This window comes from Propithecus coquereli, unplaced genomic scaffold (assembly GCF_000956105.1).
Source record: "Propithecus coquereli isolate 6110/MARCELLA unplaced genomic scaffold, Pcoq_1.0 Scaffold122, whole genome shotgun sequence".
NCBI classification, from domain to species: domain Eukaryota; kingdom Metazoa; phylum Chordata; class Mammalia; order Primates; family Indriidae; genus Propithecus; species Propithecus coquereli.
In genome coordinates this window covers 5,364,560-5,382,276 of record NW_012136303.1, presented here as the reverse complement: position 1 = coordinate 5,382,276, position 17,717 = coordinate 5,364,560, and the positions used below count along the sequence as shown (strand labels likewise).

At 52.7% G+C, this 17,717-nt stretch overlaps 1 protein-coding gene across 1 annotated transcript in view; it reads left to right on the top strand.

Moving 5' to 3' along the window:
• Positions 1–17,717, top strand: part of ANGPT4 (angiopoietin 4) — a 41,747-nt gene that overhangs the window by 8,873 nt on the left and 15,157 nt on the right. The window contains exons 2-3 of the mRNA XM_012665778.1: positions 12,915–13,070; positions 14,782–14,903. Of these exons, the coding sequence (XP_012521232.1) occupies positions 12,915–13,070; positions 14,782–14,903 (278 nt within the window). The remainder of the gene's footprint in view (positions 1–12,914; positions 13,071–14,781; positions 14,904–17,717) is intronic.

Below are 17,717 nucleotides of genomic sequence, written 5' to 3'. Positions count from 1 at the left end.
GGGAGAGGGGGGATGGGGGGGCAGCTTGGATCTCTCCTCCAAGGCCAGCAGACCCAGATTCCAGCCCCAGCTCTAACTCTTGCCAACAGCCTAGTTGCTTTTCTCAGCTTTTTATTAATTTTCAGTGTGCAAAAATCAGGAAATAGGGAAACATGTGAAGATACAGAAGAAAAAAAATTACTTATCATCCCAACCCTCAATCTTCTCCTAGTCAATTTCCTTGCTCTTTCTTTCATGCATTTTGAAATTTTACTGAAATGTTTTAGGTAAATGAAAAAGTAGAGAGGAAAAGCAAATAAAATTCCTTGATCTCACAACCCAGCTGAAGAAATAAAACCCCACCAATACCATTAAGCCTGTGTCCCTTCCCCTCCTCCTCCACCTGGAAAGAACTTCTCCGAATTAGGTGTTGATAACCTCTTATTCCGCGTCTATCCCGCGATCAAGGTATAATATTTGTTTCCTATGTAAACGATGTCACGCCATCCATATCTTCCTGCAATTTGCTTTTGTTCACTCAACCTTCTATCTGTGAGCTTTTTAGCTGTTAAAGTTCTGAGCCTGAGGTTTTCCATCTGTAAAATGGGGATGATGGTCAGCACCTGCCTGGGTTTGCGGTGAGGTCCAAGTGGCTAGTCTGGGCATGCGCCTGGCACTGCTTTGGCGTGCAGGGAAGCAGGAGATGCTACTATTGCTTCCTCTCTCTTCTAGGGTGAGCACACTGCTGTGGTTGATTCCCATGTGGGACTTTCTCTGTGCCCAACACTTTATATGTGTTTTACTAACATTGACTCATTAAACTTTATGACATCCTAAAAGGTGAGGACTGCTACGATCCCCATTTATAGTGGGGAAACTGAGGCCCCAGGGAGTTTACACGCCAGGAAGTGAAGGAGGTGAGTTTGTACCTGGGCAAACTGGCTCCAGACCCCACACTCCTGACCACTGCACAGACCACCCCCTCGTGCCCATGTATAGATGAGGACATTCGGCCTGGGCAAGGAGTGACTCAGCCACATTCACCAGGGGTCAGTGGCAGGGGCTGGATCAGAACTCAGGGTTCCTGATACCCAGCTGAGACATCTGTTTCTCCTCTCCAGTGGCAACAGGACACACAGCCTGTCATGAACATCGTGAAAAATCCATGCGTCCTTACAGTTCTGGGGTTGTGAGGATGCACACACACACACACACACACACACGTATGTACATGCATAATTCTGAACTTAACTTGCCAGAAGACAGTATTCATTTCTGCATTCGCTCAGTCCCCCCTTCCCCTGATGTTTACTGAGCACTTACCATGTGCCAGGCACTGTGCAGGTGACAAGCATTCAGCAGTGAGCAAGGAAGGCACAATCCTTCTCCCCCTCCCCTAACCTAGTAATGTCTCGTATGTAATGATCAACCGCGACCGTGCCGTGCAGGAGGGGCCGAGGTGTGTCGGGTGGACAATGGGCACCTGACCTTGCTGGAGGGAGGGCACCAGGAAGAAGGACAGAGCTGAGATCTAAGGGCTGGGTTGGCAGCGCCTAGGCGAGGAAGGGAAGGTAAAAGCATTCCAGGCACAGGGGACAGCAAGTGCAAAGTCCCTGGGGTGGCGTGGAGCAAAAAGTGAAAGGTGTCAGTGTGGCTGGGTGCACACAGCTAGGACGGTGGGACCTGGCTCTCTGCACCCAGCCAGAGAGGTGAGGCTGGAGTACCCACCAGAGGCCAGGCCAGACCTCCTGGGCCTGACCCTGTGCTCAGGGACATGGGGACCAGGAACTGATGTGGCTACTTTTCCATCCTGCCCCCACTAAGGATCACTGCACCAGGCAATGGCTGTGGACATTCGGGCCTGTGACCCTGACCTTGTCCCTCTCACCCCACCTGCAGGATCAGCCTCGGCCACAAGGATGCAACATAGGCACATAGAAAGAGCTCGGCCATTAAATTAGAATCCTCATTTGCCAGCTGTGAGTAATGCTTGGTCTTTCTGGGCCTCAGTTTACTCATTTGACAAGTGGGGAACAATCGCCCCTTTCCTCTAGGCTGCTGGGATCAGGCAAGAGAAGGGCTACATGCTGGACTTGTACAGGCAGCAAGGCCTGGCGCCACGTGGGGCGATACCCCAGCAAAGCCTCCCTCTGTCTATTTCCCCAAGGTTGAACTGGGGTTGCCAAGGTCAAGGTGGAGACAGACAACCACCAAGGGAGCCTGAGGGGGCAAGGACCCTGGCAGTCTCTCCCCATCTTCTGAGAGCCACCCCAAGTCCCAATGGCAGAGCAGGCCCCCCTTCCCTCCACAACCCCTTCCCCAACATTCTCCTCTTCTCCCTGTGGCCTCTTTACCCGAGGCGGACACTGGGTCCCCCACCCTGTGACAGCTGACGCCCAGAGGCAGGGCAGTCACAGATACTCTACAAGTATTGGTAAGCGCCTACTACGTGCCAGGCCCTGTGCAAGGCCCACGAACAAAACAGACAAGAATCCCAGCCCCCGCGGAGCACAGATTCCAGTGGCCACTCCCTTTATTCCTCCAGCCCCTCTGTGAGCAGGACACAAGGAGCCTCATTTTCCAACGAGGCCCCTGCCGCTCAGAGAAGCTACATCACTGACACAGAAAGGCAATGGCAAAGCTAGGACTTGGGCAAGCTCCCTGACTCTCAGCACAGTGCTCCAGGCCCAGACTAGACTCGGGGTTGCAGCCGGAAGCTTGGAAATGCTGGGACCATGCCTGGGAATTGTGGTTGAGCTGAGATGGAGAGGCTCATCCTTCCAGGAGAACTGGCTGGTCCCTGACTTTGTCCGCCCCTGGCCACCGGCCCAGTCGCTCTGCTTGCTCTGAGCCCTGACCCAGAAGAAAAGCCACAGACTCTCTTGCGGAGAGGAAAACCGCTGACGCAGGCTGGGCCCTGCTGTTCAGAGAGGACGAGACAAACACCCTCGCTCTGCGCTGAGCCCCAGGGTCAGGCCGGGTGTGGGCCCAGGGGGTGGACACAAGCAGAGGAGAAGGGCCCAACCCCCTGCTGTCGGGTACACAAGTCACAAGTTGGCCCATTGTCACAATGAGGAAACTGAGGCCTGGGGATGGCAGGGTGGGGATATGACTTGCCAAGCAAGGGGCAGGAACTAGAAACATGAGGGTCTCTAACCTCTGTAAGCTCTGGAAAAGCAGTGATCTATTGCGGCATAACAGTTACCCTAAACACTTAGCAGCTTAAAATAACAGCAAACATTTATAATAATATCTCTCGGTTTCCAAGGGTCAGGAATTCAGGAGCAACTTAACAAAGTAGTTCTGACTTGGGGTTTTCACGCAGTTGCACTCAGATATCAGCTGGGCCTGCAGGCTCGGCGGGGCCGGGGCTCGGCCTCCCGCGCTTGGTGAGCTGGGGTCGCTTGGTGAGCTGGGGTGGGCTGTGGGTGGGAGGCCTCAGTCCCCCTCCAGATGCGACCTCCGCAGGGCCGCTTGAGGATCTTTGGGACATGGTCGCCTGCTTCCCCTGGAGCAAGTGATCCAAGGGAGGGTAAGACAGAAGCCAAAATGTAACAGCCTACCCAGGGACATCACACTCCAACGTTTCTACAATATCCAATTGGCCACACGGGCCATCCTGGCTCCGTGAGTGAGGGGACTGCACGAGGGCACGAGCACCAGGACAGGGCATCACCAGGGCCATCCTGGAGGCTGGCTGCCACAGCGGCCCACTGAATGGTTAAGGATATGGTCTTTGGAGCCCGAAGGCCTGTATTCAAGTCCAGCCTCTGACACTCACAAACCAAAGCGCTCATTTTCTCAGTGGCTTCCTTTCCTCATCTGTAACATGGGGACAATGCGAGAACCGAGGACTGAATGAGCTATATTGATATGGCCCTTGGGGCCACGCCTGGGACACAGCAGCCTTCAGCTATCTTCCTTGGGGGCCCATGGTGGCAGCTGGGCAGGGCCTGTCCTGGCCTGGTGACTGCTGTCCCCAGCACCCGCACAGGTCTTGGCACATCTGAGCGAGTTGGTCGAGCAGGTAAATGAACATCAAGACTGTCCCATGAATTTCTGGAACTTTCCTGCTACAGACACCCCATGCTGGCCCCCTCCCTTGCCGCGGGCCTTCCTGTGCTCCGTGAGCACTCCTGTGCCCTCCAGTCTCTGTGTGGGCAGCTCTTCCCCTTTCTTTCCTGCCCTGGCACCAGCTGGCTCTCTGCTCCCCGGCCTCTGTCCCCTCCACCCCCTCACCCCTGGCAGGGCTCCAGCAGCGGCTGGGCTGGGCTGGAGGGTCCAAACTTGTTTCTAGCTGCCAAGCAATTATTCAGTGAAAATCCGGTGCCCCTTGCATAAAACTGCCCCATTTGTTCTTTCAACAAATACTGAGCACCTTCTACGTGCCTGGCACCATTCCAGGCTCGGAGGATTGACCACAAACAAGGCAGATGAAGCTCTGTGCTCTTGGGGTTGACGTTCAGGTGGGGGATTGAGCGAATGACAAATGACGACAGTGATTTCACACGGTGTGCCGTGCCGTGGCCACCGCGACAGACACGCTGGGTGGAGGAGGGCAGGGGTGGGGAGGTGGTGCTTACCTTCCATGGGGTGGTTAGGGGACGCTTCTCAGAGGAGCTGACATTTGCGGGGCGACCTAGGAGTCAGAAGGAGGCTGGTGGGAGAAGCTCTGGGTGCTACCGAGATTGAGGGGCGTGATGTGTGTTGGGGGTATGCAGTGGCCAACTCTCTGCTCCTGTGGCCACCTCTGCAGACCCCAGGGCCCCTCCTCCAACACAGGGTGGAAACCACCAGGCACAACCTCTGCCAAGGGCAGTTTGTTAACAATAGTCAAAATCACAGGTGTATACGCCCTTAACTCAGCAATTACACTTTGAAGGGTTCGTCCCCACAGCCTTGCAGGAGCACTCAGTGGCGAGTGTACAAGGGTATTGGCAGCGGCCCTGTTTGTGATGGAAATGACCTGCAGGCCCAGCTACAGGGGACTCGGGGTCAAACACTGGTGTCCCGTACACGGAGCCACATGCAGCTGTTAAAGTGCTGAGCGAGTCCGTCTGGATGAATGTGGAACAACCCCCAAATTATGCTAAGTAAAAAAAAAATCTAGGTAGAGAACAGTGGGCTGATGTTCCTGTGGCCTCAGGGGCAGGCGGTAGGGGGTGAAGCACGCTTACTGCGAGCACGCACAGCGTTCCAGGAACCGCAGCTGGGGCGGGGATGGAATATTTGTTTTAGTTCCTTGGAATTTTGAACAATGTGCCTATATCACCTATTCAAAAAATCAAATTACAAAATTTACATTTAAGTTGAGACACACACACAAAGCCATGGCAGCTCTGACATTCCAGATTTTCATAGATCTGGCCCAGACCTGGCTACTAGCCCCTCTGTGCAGCCTCCGGCATATCACTTTCCTAAATGGGGCCTCAGTTTCCCCATCTGTGAAATGGTGGGGCGGGGCTGAGTTGTCCCTGAGGGCATCCCGCAGGTCCTTCCAGTTCTTCCCTGAGGCCTCCCTGCCCGGGCTCCTGCCCTGGGCACCCCTGCTAAAGCCTTTTGATCTTTAATCTCCCCACTCCACCCCACCCTGGCCACAGGACCGGGTTCAGCCTAGGACCTAGAACAGGCTTCATGCAAATTCCCACAGCTCCCCTGGGCAGCCTCAGTTGGACTCTGCTCATTGGGGTGGTTTTGCCAGTCTCCAAAGCAAAGACTTTTTCCCTAGAAAGGAATCTGCAAAGAAGCCTGGTTCTCTCTAAGCAAGGCAGGAGCCATGGCAGGGTTGGGAGCAGAGGGTGTAGTGATCTGACTTAGGTTTATCAGGACCTTTCTGGCTACGCGTGGAGTATAGTTTGGGGGCCCGGGGGAGCGAGGACAAAAGCCAAGAGCGCAGCAAGGAAGCTGTGACCCCCAGTGGACACAACAGCGGCTGGGACCAGAGTGCAGCGGCAGAGCCGGGGGAGACGTGGTCAGAGTGCACATGTGTCTGAGGGCTGTGGGTGTGAGACACAGAGCGGAGCCCAGGATGACTCTAAGGGGTTGGGTCAGAACAACTGGAAGGATGGAGTTTACCCAGAGATGAAGCTGTTCGAGCGAAGTCCCATAGCTGGGAGACGCAGAGCTGGGGCCAGAAGTTGGGGGCTCTTGCCTCCCAATCCAGTGGTCTTCAGCTGCCAGCAGTTTCATGGTGGGGGGTGGTTTTGGGAGAATCCCTGGGCTTCCTCTACCTTAACACACACCCCAACTCACAGAAACCCTGGTGCTTGGAGGACAAGCCTGGGGCAGGGAAGCCAGCAGCAGGGCTCACCCTGTCCACTGGCCTCCCTGTGCCCGCCAGCGTCCTCAACCAGAGAAGCCCCAAACACTTCTCCTGACAAGGCCCTTGGTATGAGCGCCACAGGCATTGCTGCTCACTCTACCCCCAACGTGGTACTGTGATCACACCATCTGTGGACGGGGAAATGAAGGCACAAAGGCTGGAAGTGACAAGCTATGGGGCAGCTCGGCTGGGGTTTAGTTTCTTTGTAAACGCATTTCTCTCCTTTCCTGTTTATATTTCCCAATGGCTGCACCGTAGAGACGCACAGTGTAGTTTATTCAAAGCTATTTCTTCCAGGGAAGGGTGCAATTCATTCATTCATTCATTCATTCATTCAACTTAACAAACATCCACAGAACACCTGTAAATTGCCAGGCACCCTTCCGGGCACCAGAAGAAAAGGCAGACAGAATCCCTGCACTCTCAGAGTTGATGTCCCCCTGGCGAGGAAACCCATGTGGCAGGGGTCTTTGGGGATCTTAACCTTTGCTGTGCCCTGGGCCCCTCTGGCTTCTGGTGAAGCTCTTCTAGACCCTCTCTCAGAAGAATGTTTTTTAAAATGTAAAATTAAATGCATAGATTTACAAAAGAAACAAATCGTCTCGAGATGTAAATGTCAAAATAGTTTTGAAAGCAGATTTCTGACAGTCATAAATTTCTTCTGTATTAATGCACTAAATAACAAGATCTAGCAGTGGATCTAGTGCCTTCCCTCATTTTGAGGTCGCGATGAGTGTACACAATACATTGTAGACGTCCACAGCCACTGTGATGGGACACAAAAGTATCTGCGCTTTCCGCTGGTGACAAAGACGGGCACTGCTGCCACCACCGTAGGAGCTTGTGGCCTGTACTCATCACCACAGACAAAGCTAATTTCAGTTAGAGATTACTGGAAAAAATAACATGTCAATTTTTTTTTCATCCAAGTTTACAGATTCCCTGAGTTCTATTCACAGATCCCTCGGGAGCCCAGGCCATGAGTTAAGAACACCTAGTTTATATACTCGCTGTTAAATAGTATATGAATTATGCCTGCATACATTCTCACTCTACTTTCTAAGTCCAAACAATTTCAAATATGTCATGTAAAAGGAAAACGCCATCACCATCCCCCTCTTGTAACCCCCACCGCCAGGCAAGTCACTACTGTTAACGGTCTGGTCCTCTTGGTCCAACTGCATAGCTATGAAATACGTCAGGTGGAGTGTTCTTGCACATAAATGGACCCGCACAGTAGGTGATGTTCTACATCTTGGTTTTCTGACTCGTGAGCATGTCTGGGGCATCTCTGTAGATCAGCACCTGTGCAACTCATTCGTGTTCTCTTTAACAGCTGCATGGGAAGCCATGGCCCAGACCTACCGGAGTTTGTCACGTGTTGATTATGTAACCACGCACTAGCGTCCTCTCAGGAATGCTCCCTACAACCTGGAAGATAGAAGCTATGATGAGCCTCATTCTAGAGAAAGCGCTGAGACGGGTAGAGGCACCTACCTGCCCAAGGTCAAACAGCCAATAAGCTAAGAGCTGCAATTCAAACCCAGGCTCTCTCTGCATTAGTTTTTAACTGCAGTTGACAAAATGCATTTCCCAAACATGAGCCTCATGCACCATTTTCCACGGCAGAGACATGCAGGGCATATCATTGTTACTGACCTTCTTTCTGATCCTCAAATATCAGACAGTCCCACCTCAAGGCCTTTGCACTTGCCTTTTCCTCCACCTGGAACTCCCTCCCTCCCAGCTTTCCCACAGCTGGTCCCTTCTCAGCCTCTCAGCCCAGACGGGCCTCTCTGGTGAGGCTTCCTCCGCCTCTGGCTGAACTTGCCCCTGACCCCGCGCACTACCCTGTCTTATCTTCCTCTCGGCACTCATAGCTATTGCAATGCCACTGATTTATTGCTATTTAGAGGAAGTGCCCTGGAATCAGGAAACTTACCAATCTCGTCCATTTCTGATTCTCTAGTACCTAATACAGGGCCCAGCACATAGTAGGTACTCAAGACATAATTCCTGAATAAATACATGAATGAAACTCAGAGGGTAGGGGGACTAGCTGGAGGAAGCATTTTTGATATTACAATATATACTTTTATATGGGACATTTTATTGAAGTTTGTGTTGGTAGGTTTTGTTCTGTTTTGGGTTTTTTGTTTGTTTGTTTTTTGAGGTATAATCCACATGCAGTAAAATTCACCTTTTTCACATACAGTTCTGTGAGTTTTGACAAGTAGATACAGTCACGTAACCACCACCACAATCATGACATACAACATGGCCAACACCCCAAAAAGTTCCCATGTCCTTTTGCAGTCGATCCCCACCCTCGGGCCCCAGGCCTTGGCAGGCACAGATTCTGACTTTTCCGGAAAGTCATATAAATGGAATGACAGTATGTAGCCATCTGAGTCTGGCAAATTTCACTCCGCATAATATATCTGAGTTTCGTCCATGTTATTGCACGCATCAATAGTTCATTGCTTTTTATTGCTGAGTAGAGCCCCTTGGATGGATGGACCACAGTTGTTTCTCCATTTGCCAGTTCAGGTCCCTTTTTACATAAATAATGCAGGAGAGAAACAGGCCTGAGCAGATCTCCATGGCCCCTGAAGCTGTTCATCCATCAACATGCATCTGTTGTCTGTCGGGGACAGCCTGCCTTCCTCCTCCAGCCCCTGCCTGTCCAAGCTCCTTTCCTTTCCTTCAAGACCCCTTTGAAATGCCCTGTCTCCAACAAAGAGCAGGATTTACTGATCCCATGTCACAGATTTGTGCAGTGAGGCTCTGAGAAATGTAGCACTCCCCAAGGGAACACAACGAGAGTGTCGCAGAGCCAGAACTCAAACCCAGGGCGGAGGGGAGAGAAACGGTAGCCCAGGGACCAAAGCTCAGCCGCTTTGCAGCTGGAAGGTGGTGAGAGGTCAAGCCCCTGTACCCCATCTCAGGCCTGAGAATTTGCCAGCGTGAGGGTGATGGAGAAGGGGCAGGTCTAATCCTGGGATGGGTGGGGCCTGGAGAACAGTCCATCCCATCCTGGGTGGGTTCCTCCATCGGGACCTTTCCCTCACCCTTCAGCTGCTGCCTGAGCCCTGGACCAAACCCAACTCCCATCCCCCAGGCCAGTGTTAGTCCCCAGAGCCCCAGCCTGGCCAAACTGGGCCCATCTGGCCTGGATTATCCGTTCCAGGGCCCATGCGGGTGGGCGGGTGTGGCAAATTGGGTGATGGGCTCCAGCTGCGGGTGGCCTTTGCCCTGCCCGGCCACTTGCAACCACAGGACAGTGGGGGACAAGTGAGGATGCTTAGGGAGCTCCAGTCACTCACAGTGACCCTAAGCTACCCTGGTCACCAGCCCAGCTCTGCAGACCTGGGGAGGCCCCTGGGCAAGGAGTCTTGGAATCTAGCCTGCCAGGGGTGACACTGGGAAAGACTTCTGGGCCTCAGTTTGTCTGTCTGCAAATGAGAGCCTTGGGGGAGATGCCTGGGAAGGTCTCACCTCAGGAATGAATTCGCTGTTTGACCACCTGGAGCAGGTGCTCAGGACCTGGGAGTCTGCATTTGAATCCAGGTTCTAGGAGGTTCATGGCACATGGAAAAGCCTGAGACCAGACTCAGTATAGCTCTGCTTGCCCTTTATGCACCCTGGTGGGCCCAGCCATTAGACTGTCCCGGGAGCTGGCTGGAGGGGTTAGAGGTGAGGGCACGAGAGGCAGACTGTGGAGATGATGGTAGCTGGCCCAGGCTAAGGTGAGTGAATGGAGTTGAAATTCACATAGGGATCACAGTGGGCAAAACTTACTAGTGGGTGGAGTGTGGCGGGTGAGAAAAAGAAAAGTTAAGACTGAGGTCTGGGTTTGGGGCTCCAGAACCGGGCAGGTCATTTACTGAGACGGGGAAGACTTGGGAGAACCAGGTGGGAGTTGCAGGGATGGGGCAGAGGAAGCTGAGGACTCAAAAGTTCCACGTTGGACGTTCTGTGCTTGAGATGCTCACTGGAAACCCGTGCGGAGATGGCGCGTTGGTGGGACATCCATGGGAGAGGCTGAGCCGGAGACGGTGACGCCCCTTCGGCATGGGGGCTGGGGAAGTCCCAGGGCCGGTTCAGCACCTGGGGCAGGGCCTGATGCATTTGCAGCCCCGGACCCTTTGGCATCTGGTCCTAGGTGAAGCTTGAAGATCCTTTCTCAGAAATGCATAAAATAAAAGCATAAGCACACAGGTAATATTGAAATTATAATCACGATGTTAAAAATAAAATCTGTGACAAAGTTGTAGCATTATCCACTGGTGGGTTTAATAATGTCCATAAGTCCAAAGTCATGCTGAGTAAAAACAATATTTTAAGATATTACACCAATGTGTTGTGATATGAAAATATCTGTGATTTCTATTAGTAGTAAGTTGGAGGACCTGCCAGTATGTCTGTGGTTTGTACCTAAGCTCTCATAACTGAAGGAAATACCAACTTTTAATGACAAGTTAGTGGACAAAAAATGTAATTTTTTTCTCACCGAAGTTCATGGACCTTGTAGTCCCCCACTGAGGACCCCTGACCCAGAAGAGACCATACAGGGAGACCAGAGCCCCCAACACATAGGGACCTGTAAAGGGGGAGTGAGAGGGAGTTGGCTGGGGCTGGAGGAAAACCAGGAGCAGGTACATCGGGGAAGTGCCTCCAGCAAAAGGCAGGGGCCATCAGGTGACCGTTGCTGAGACGTCAAGTGAGATGAGGACACAAAAGCGTCCCTGACAAGGTGAATTACAGAGCGAATGGGCTTCCCGGGGCTGGAGAGATGTGATTGGGGGTGCACAGGAGGATGAGCATTATGGGTTGTTTTTTCTTTATATTTATACTTTTTTGTACGTGTGAAATGTACCATAATTATATTATTAATGTTGTCAGTTTTAAAAAATAGTGAGGGTGGGCGTGGAGGTGAGAAGATAACAACGTGTGGTAGAGGTTTTGTGTCGAGGGGAGCAGAGAGAATGGGGGCGCAGCCGGAGGGCTGTGGGGTTAGTGTCTAGATGGGAGCCGTTAGCCGTGCGTGTGTGCTGCCGGCACAGTGGGCAGGGGGTCTCTCAGGCCCTCAGTCTCCTCTGCCATCTCTACACCAAAGACTCCCCCACCTGAGCAAGCATCGCATCAATTCAGCAGGAGGGAAGGCTGGGTGTCACCCCAGGTTTCTGGTCCGATAGGAACCTGGAAGTTCACATTTCTAACAAGCTCCAAGCTGATGCTGATCAAAGGACCGCACTTTGAGAAACGGGACTCTAACCGGTAACAGCACCGCCCGTGAGCACTCCCCCAGGATCTGACGGTGGAACAGCCGAGGTGGGAGAGGGGAGGAGAGATGAACTGCCGGGGCCTGGCCCCAGCCAAGACCAACTCTTCTCCCTGGGGAGCATCACTCTTCCCTGGGACCCTGAGAGCAGCCCTGCCAGACCTCCTGGAAGACTGAGAGGGCAAGGGAAGGAGCCAGGGATGAGATGGGGCTGGTGGTGAGAGGCCAGAGTGTGAGCCAAATGGGGAGGGATCCGGCTCTCTGCCCGCAGGCACGGGGCCCTGAGAACACACTGTTCACCTTGATCCTGGTGTCACGCCAGGCCAGCTTCTCTTGCTTTCGGGAAAGAGAGCAGCCCTGTCAGAGAAATGAACATTAGCACGTGGGATCGCAGAACATCAGAACTGGAAGAACCCCTGGAGATTGGCCAGTCCAGCCCCATTTGGCAGATGGCGGGCCGGAAGATAGAAAGTGCAGCTTGGCTGATGCACTGCAAGCTCTCGTACGAGGGAAAGATGTGTGCCCACGCCCTGCTGCTGGCTCACCCCGAGAAAGCTGGGCAAAGGGCATGCGTGTGGGCCATCTCTGACCCATGCTGCTCCCCTTTCCCATCGACTCAGTGAACGTGTTTCCTGAGTACCCACTGTGTGCCATGCATTGGCTAGACACAGAGATAAAGTGGTGAGCAAGACCAAGTCCTTGGTGTCATGGAATTGGCATTCTACAGGGTGAGACAGACAATAGACAGATAAATATGTAGTACGAAGTCGGGGAATGGTAAGTGTTATGAAGAAATCAGAAATGACATGAAGGAGCAAGCCATGCGAATGCGGTGGGGGCTGGGGGGAGTGTTCCAGAGGGAACAATGAGAGAACCATAGGTGCAAAGGCCCTGGGGCGGGAGCAAGCTCGCTATGTTGGAGGGTTGTCATAGAGGCACTGCATCAGTAGCGGAGTAGGTGAGGCAGAGAGGAACAGGAGAGGAGATGAGGGTGGCGATGGGGGCCTGGTCAGGAAGCAACCTGCAGTCATGGCCGCTCCTCTGTGGGAGACAGGGACCCTGGGAGGGTTTTGAGCAGAGGAGGGGTGTGACTTGACTTAGGTTTAACGAGATCCCTGAGTAGGGGATGAATTGTGCAGGGGACAGGGTGGAGGCAGAGAGGCCGGGGAAAAATCTCCTGGGTCAGTCCAGCCCTGAGGTGATGGTGGCCTGGCATGTTCCAAGCCAGAGGCCTCCCTTGGCTGCTCTGTGCCCTTCCGTGGAGAACGTGGGAGGGACAGGAGGCCTCCCCAGCCTTACCCCATGACCTCAGCCCACGGTCTCCCGCAGCTAGAGAGGTACATCCAGATGAACTTGAGGTCGGAGCTGGCGCAGGCCCAGCAGCACATGGTCCAGAACCAGACGGCCACCATGCTAGAGCTGGGCACCAGCCTGTTGAACCAGACCACCGCCCAGACCCGCAAGCTCACCGACGTGGAGGCTCAGGTAATGGGGGCGCACGCGTGAGGCTGAGGGGCGGCTGGCCAGCCTGGCTCACAGGCCAGCTCAGCTTGCCTCGACCTCCATCCCTGGGTAAGGTCAAGGCCTCCTCTGGGCCTGTAGCCCCCTGATCTCCATCCCCCCTTGACCTTTTCACAAAGCTATCCCTCCAGGGGATGAGCCCGGGGGGCAGGCACTGGGCTTGGCTTTTCCGCCTCTGTGACTGCAGTGCCCAGGGCTGTGCTGGGGCCTGGGGTGAGGGGTGGAGCGGCACACTCCGCCTGCCCTCAAGGAGCTTGCAGGGCACCAGGGGAAGACCTGGGAGGTTGGCCAAGGGCTCTGAGAGAGAAGGTATCTGAGCAGCAAAGAGGGAGGGAGGGAACCAGTAGACAAACGGGAGGGTGAGGAAGTGAATGGATGAAAAAGCGAATGACAAATGGGCACATGTTCGTTGAATCCCTACGTGTGCCAGGCCCTGTTCAAGACACCTGATTCTAGTTCATAGCAGTCAACAAAACAGGCATATCCCTACCCCAACGGAGCTTACCCAGAAAATGAACAGGATATGTAACATACACAGTCACGTGCTGCGAAATGACATTCAGGTCAACAACAGACCACATACATGATCATGGTCCCATAAGATTATAATACTGTGTTTTTCCTGTGCCTTTTCTATGTTTAGATATGTTTAGATGCACAAATACTTACCACTGCGTTCCAATTGTTCCACAGTGTTCAGCACAGTAACATGCTGTCCAGGTTTGCAGCTAGGACACATAGCCTAGGTGTGTGGCAGGCTACACCATCTAGGTTGGGGTAAGCACACTCTATGATGTTGACACAGCGACGAAATCCCCCAAGGATGCGTTTCTCAGAATGTACCCCTGCGCTTAAGTGACACATGACTAAGTGCCAGATGGCAACGGTACTAGGGAGAGAGCACGGGGCGGAGGGTGTGTGCTGGGAGCGGCGGGAGGGATGAGAGCCGTGAGTCCACACAGCAAGGCTGGGAACGACCACGGAGAAGGTAGGACCGGGGCCAGGCTTACTGCAGAGAGCGTTCCAGGTGAGAGCAAAGGCAGGGGCGGGGGCTGCAGCCATGTTGGCAGGTTATGGGAACATGGCAAGACCAGTGTGCTGGAGTGACCGGGGGAGGAGTGGTGGCCAAGGGGCCGGAGGTGGTGGCGACAGATTGCATCGCAGGGCCTTGCAGGCCGTGGTGAGGACTGGGGCTTTTCCACTGCGTGATATGGGAGCCACAGGGAGATTTTGAACAGAGTGCACGTGTTTCAAAAGGCTGCCCCAGGCTACTGAGTGGACAATGGACTACAAGGGACAAGGGTGGGAACAGGGAGCCCGGTGAGGAAGCTCACACAGGACACGGGAGACAGAGGCTGGGGCCAGCGGGGAAGTCCCAGAGCAGGGGGGAAGTGGTCAGGTGCCATTCGGAAGGCAGAGCTGACAGGACTTGCTGATGGATTGCATGTGGGGGTCAGGGGTGACTCCTCTGGGGCCTAAGCAGCCAGGCCCCGAAACTGCCATGTGTAGCGATGGGGGAGGCCGACGTAGGAGCAGATCATAGCTCATTAGGACCTGTGAGTGAGTGACCACAGCATTTGCTGGCTGGGAAATGGGTCAACAGGTTTCTGGAGTGGCAGGGCTCCTGCTGGGCTTACGTAGCCCTCACCCCACCCGCTTCTGCTTGCTGGGGTAGGTCCTGAACCAGACGTCGCGCATGGAGATCCAGCTGCTGGAGACCTCCCTCTCCACCAACGAGCTGGAGAAGCAGCTGCTGCTGCAGGGCCACGAGCTCCACCGGCTGCAGGGCCACAACAGGTGGGCACTGGCGCTGGCACCAGGCCAGGAGTCCAGGTTGAGACCCAGGGCGGGCACCAGAGCCCAGGGCTGGGACTGGGGCTGGAGCCGGGGCGCGGGGGCTGGGGGAGAGCTGAACTGGGCTGGTGTCTGGGATAGGGGCGGGGGTGAGGGAGCATTTGGGGGACCAGAGCTGGAGCTGGAGCTGGGACTAGCCAGGGCTGGGGAATGACTGAAACCAGGGCTGGAGTCCAGACGGAGGCTGGGCTGGGGGCCAGGCCAGGACTGGGTGGGGACAGGGATGGGCATTTTTCTGGGGCTCAGGACACCTTGATTCTTTCTTTCTCCTTCTTTCCTTCATTTATTTTGGTTTTTTTGAGACAGAGTCTCGCTCTGTCGCCCCGAGTAGAGTGCAGTGGCATATCATCATAGCTCACTGTAGCCTCCAACCCCTGGGCTCAAGCGATCCTCCTCACTCAGCCTCCTGAGTAGCTGGGACTACAGGCACATACCATGACACCCAGCTAATTTTTCTATTTTTAGTAGGGATGGGGGTCTCACTCTTGCTCAGGCTGGTCTCGAACTCCTGAGCTCAAGTGATCCTCCTGCCTTGGCCTCCCAGAGTGCTAGGATTATAGGCTGAGCCACCGTGCCCAGCCTATTTTGTAAATTTTAACAGTTTTATTGAGATGTAATTTACCCACCATACAATTTACCTGGTAAATTTTATTGGCTTTATTTATTTTTAAATAAGTAAATCTGATCTCATCCACCTGCTCCCCTTCCCAGAAGCAACCACGGCTGCCAGGCTCTTGTCTGTACTATCAGAGTCTCTGCATTTAAAAGCAAATATGGGCCGGGCGCGGTGGCTCACGCCTGTAATCCTAACACTCTGGGAGGCCGAGGCGGGCGGATTGTTTGAGCTCAGGAGTTCGAGATCAGCCTGAGCAAGAGCTAGACCTCCATCTCTACCAAAAAGAGAAAGAAATTAATTGGACGGCTAAAAAATATATAGAAAAAAAAAATTAGCCGGGCATGGTGGCGCATGCCTGTAGTCCCAGCTACTTGGGAGGCTGAGGCAGTAGGATTGCTTGAGCCCAGGAGTCTGAGGTTGCTGTGAGCTAGGCTGACGCCATGGCACTCACTCTAGCCAGGGCAACAAAGTGAGACTCTGTCTCAAAAAAAAAAAAAAAAAAGCAAATATGCATCAGGGGAACACCCTTTAAATTACAAAGAAAAAACCAGTCATGGAGTATAGATAAGTCAGAGAAATCTGACAGCTGAGGCTGATTTTATCTCTGTTTCAAGCTGAGTGGAGAACAATCTGCCAAGGTCAGGGTTCTGGTGGATGCAAAATTTACCCGCTGAACCAGCCACAGGCCTGTCCACAGGGCAAGATGTTATTGTTGCTCATATGCTGGGTCAGGATAAGGACACAGGATGGCCCAGCTCCCTTTGATCAGGGTGCAGGTAGTTAATGACAGTTTGTCCACCTTCTTGTTGCCACCTTGCCCCAAGGTTTCGGTGACAAGGACTGGGACATTTTCAATCACTAGAAATCAGTGAAGATGGAGGATGTCATCAGTAAACTCCTGGCCCGTGAAGACAGCTAGAATTCTAGAATCTGAGTGTGCCCAAATTCTCTCTTCCTGCAGCATAATTTGGAGTCTGGAGGAAATTCCTTTTGCCCTAGCTGGATTCATTTTCTTAGTCTGCAGAATGGGTCAGCACAACCGGATATATATTAATAGTAACACATCTCCCTCCCAGCCCTGCCCCTCAGTCCCCCTACCCACCCGAGCCAGAGGTAACCACTATTCCTAGTTTCTTGTGTGTCCTTCGATTCATTCAATCAACAATTATCTTCTGAGCTCTTTCCCTGTGTCAGGCACAGTTATAGAAACTGGGGATACAGAAGTGAAAAACAGACAGAAGTCCCCACCTTTTTGGAGCTGACATGCTATAAGCTGATATTCCAGGGTTTCTTATGAATATGCGAATGTACATACAGAAGGTCCCCAGCTTATAATGGTTTGACTTAAAATGTTTAAACTTTAAAACCATGCAAAAGCCATATGCATTCCATAGAAACTGTACTTCGAGTACCCATACCACCATTCTGTTTTTCTCTTTCAGTACCGTATTCAATAAATTATATGAGCTATTCAACACTTTATTATAAAATAGGCCTTGTGTGAGACGACTCTGCCCAACTGTAGGCTAATGTAAGTGTTCTCGGCCCGTTTAAGGTAGGCTAGACTAAGCGAGGACATTCCACAAGTTTGGTGTATTAAATGCATTTTTGACTTACAATATTTTCAACTTCCGATGGGTTTATCGGGACGTAACCCCATTGTAACTCAAGGAGCATCTGTACTTTCCCTTCTTTATCCTTTTTAAGCCCAAATATAGCTTACCTCATTGTTTTCATGTTTTGTTTTTTCCCAGTTATCTGGGAAATGATCACAGTACTGTCTGACCTGCTCGCCCATTCTCTTCCCCAACTTCACGATACTCTGCTGCACAGCTGTTCCTGCTTTCCTTTCCCCAGTCCCCAATTAATGGGGATCCAGGCTGCTTCCAGGCTTTAATCCTATCAGTGACACAGTGAATAACATATCTTGTTTCACACACACATGAGTAAATAGGATAAAATGCCAGAAAGGGAAGACCTGAGTCAAAAGCTTTCTTTGCAAAACTCTCCGTTGCTTTTAAATCCATTACGAAAATGTCTCATGCTTATTATAGTATCAGCAAGCAACACAGACATGTGTAAAATAAAAGTGAAACTTGGTCCTCTCCACCCAGTCCCCATCTTCCTCCTCCACTCAAAAC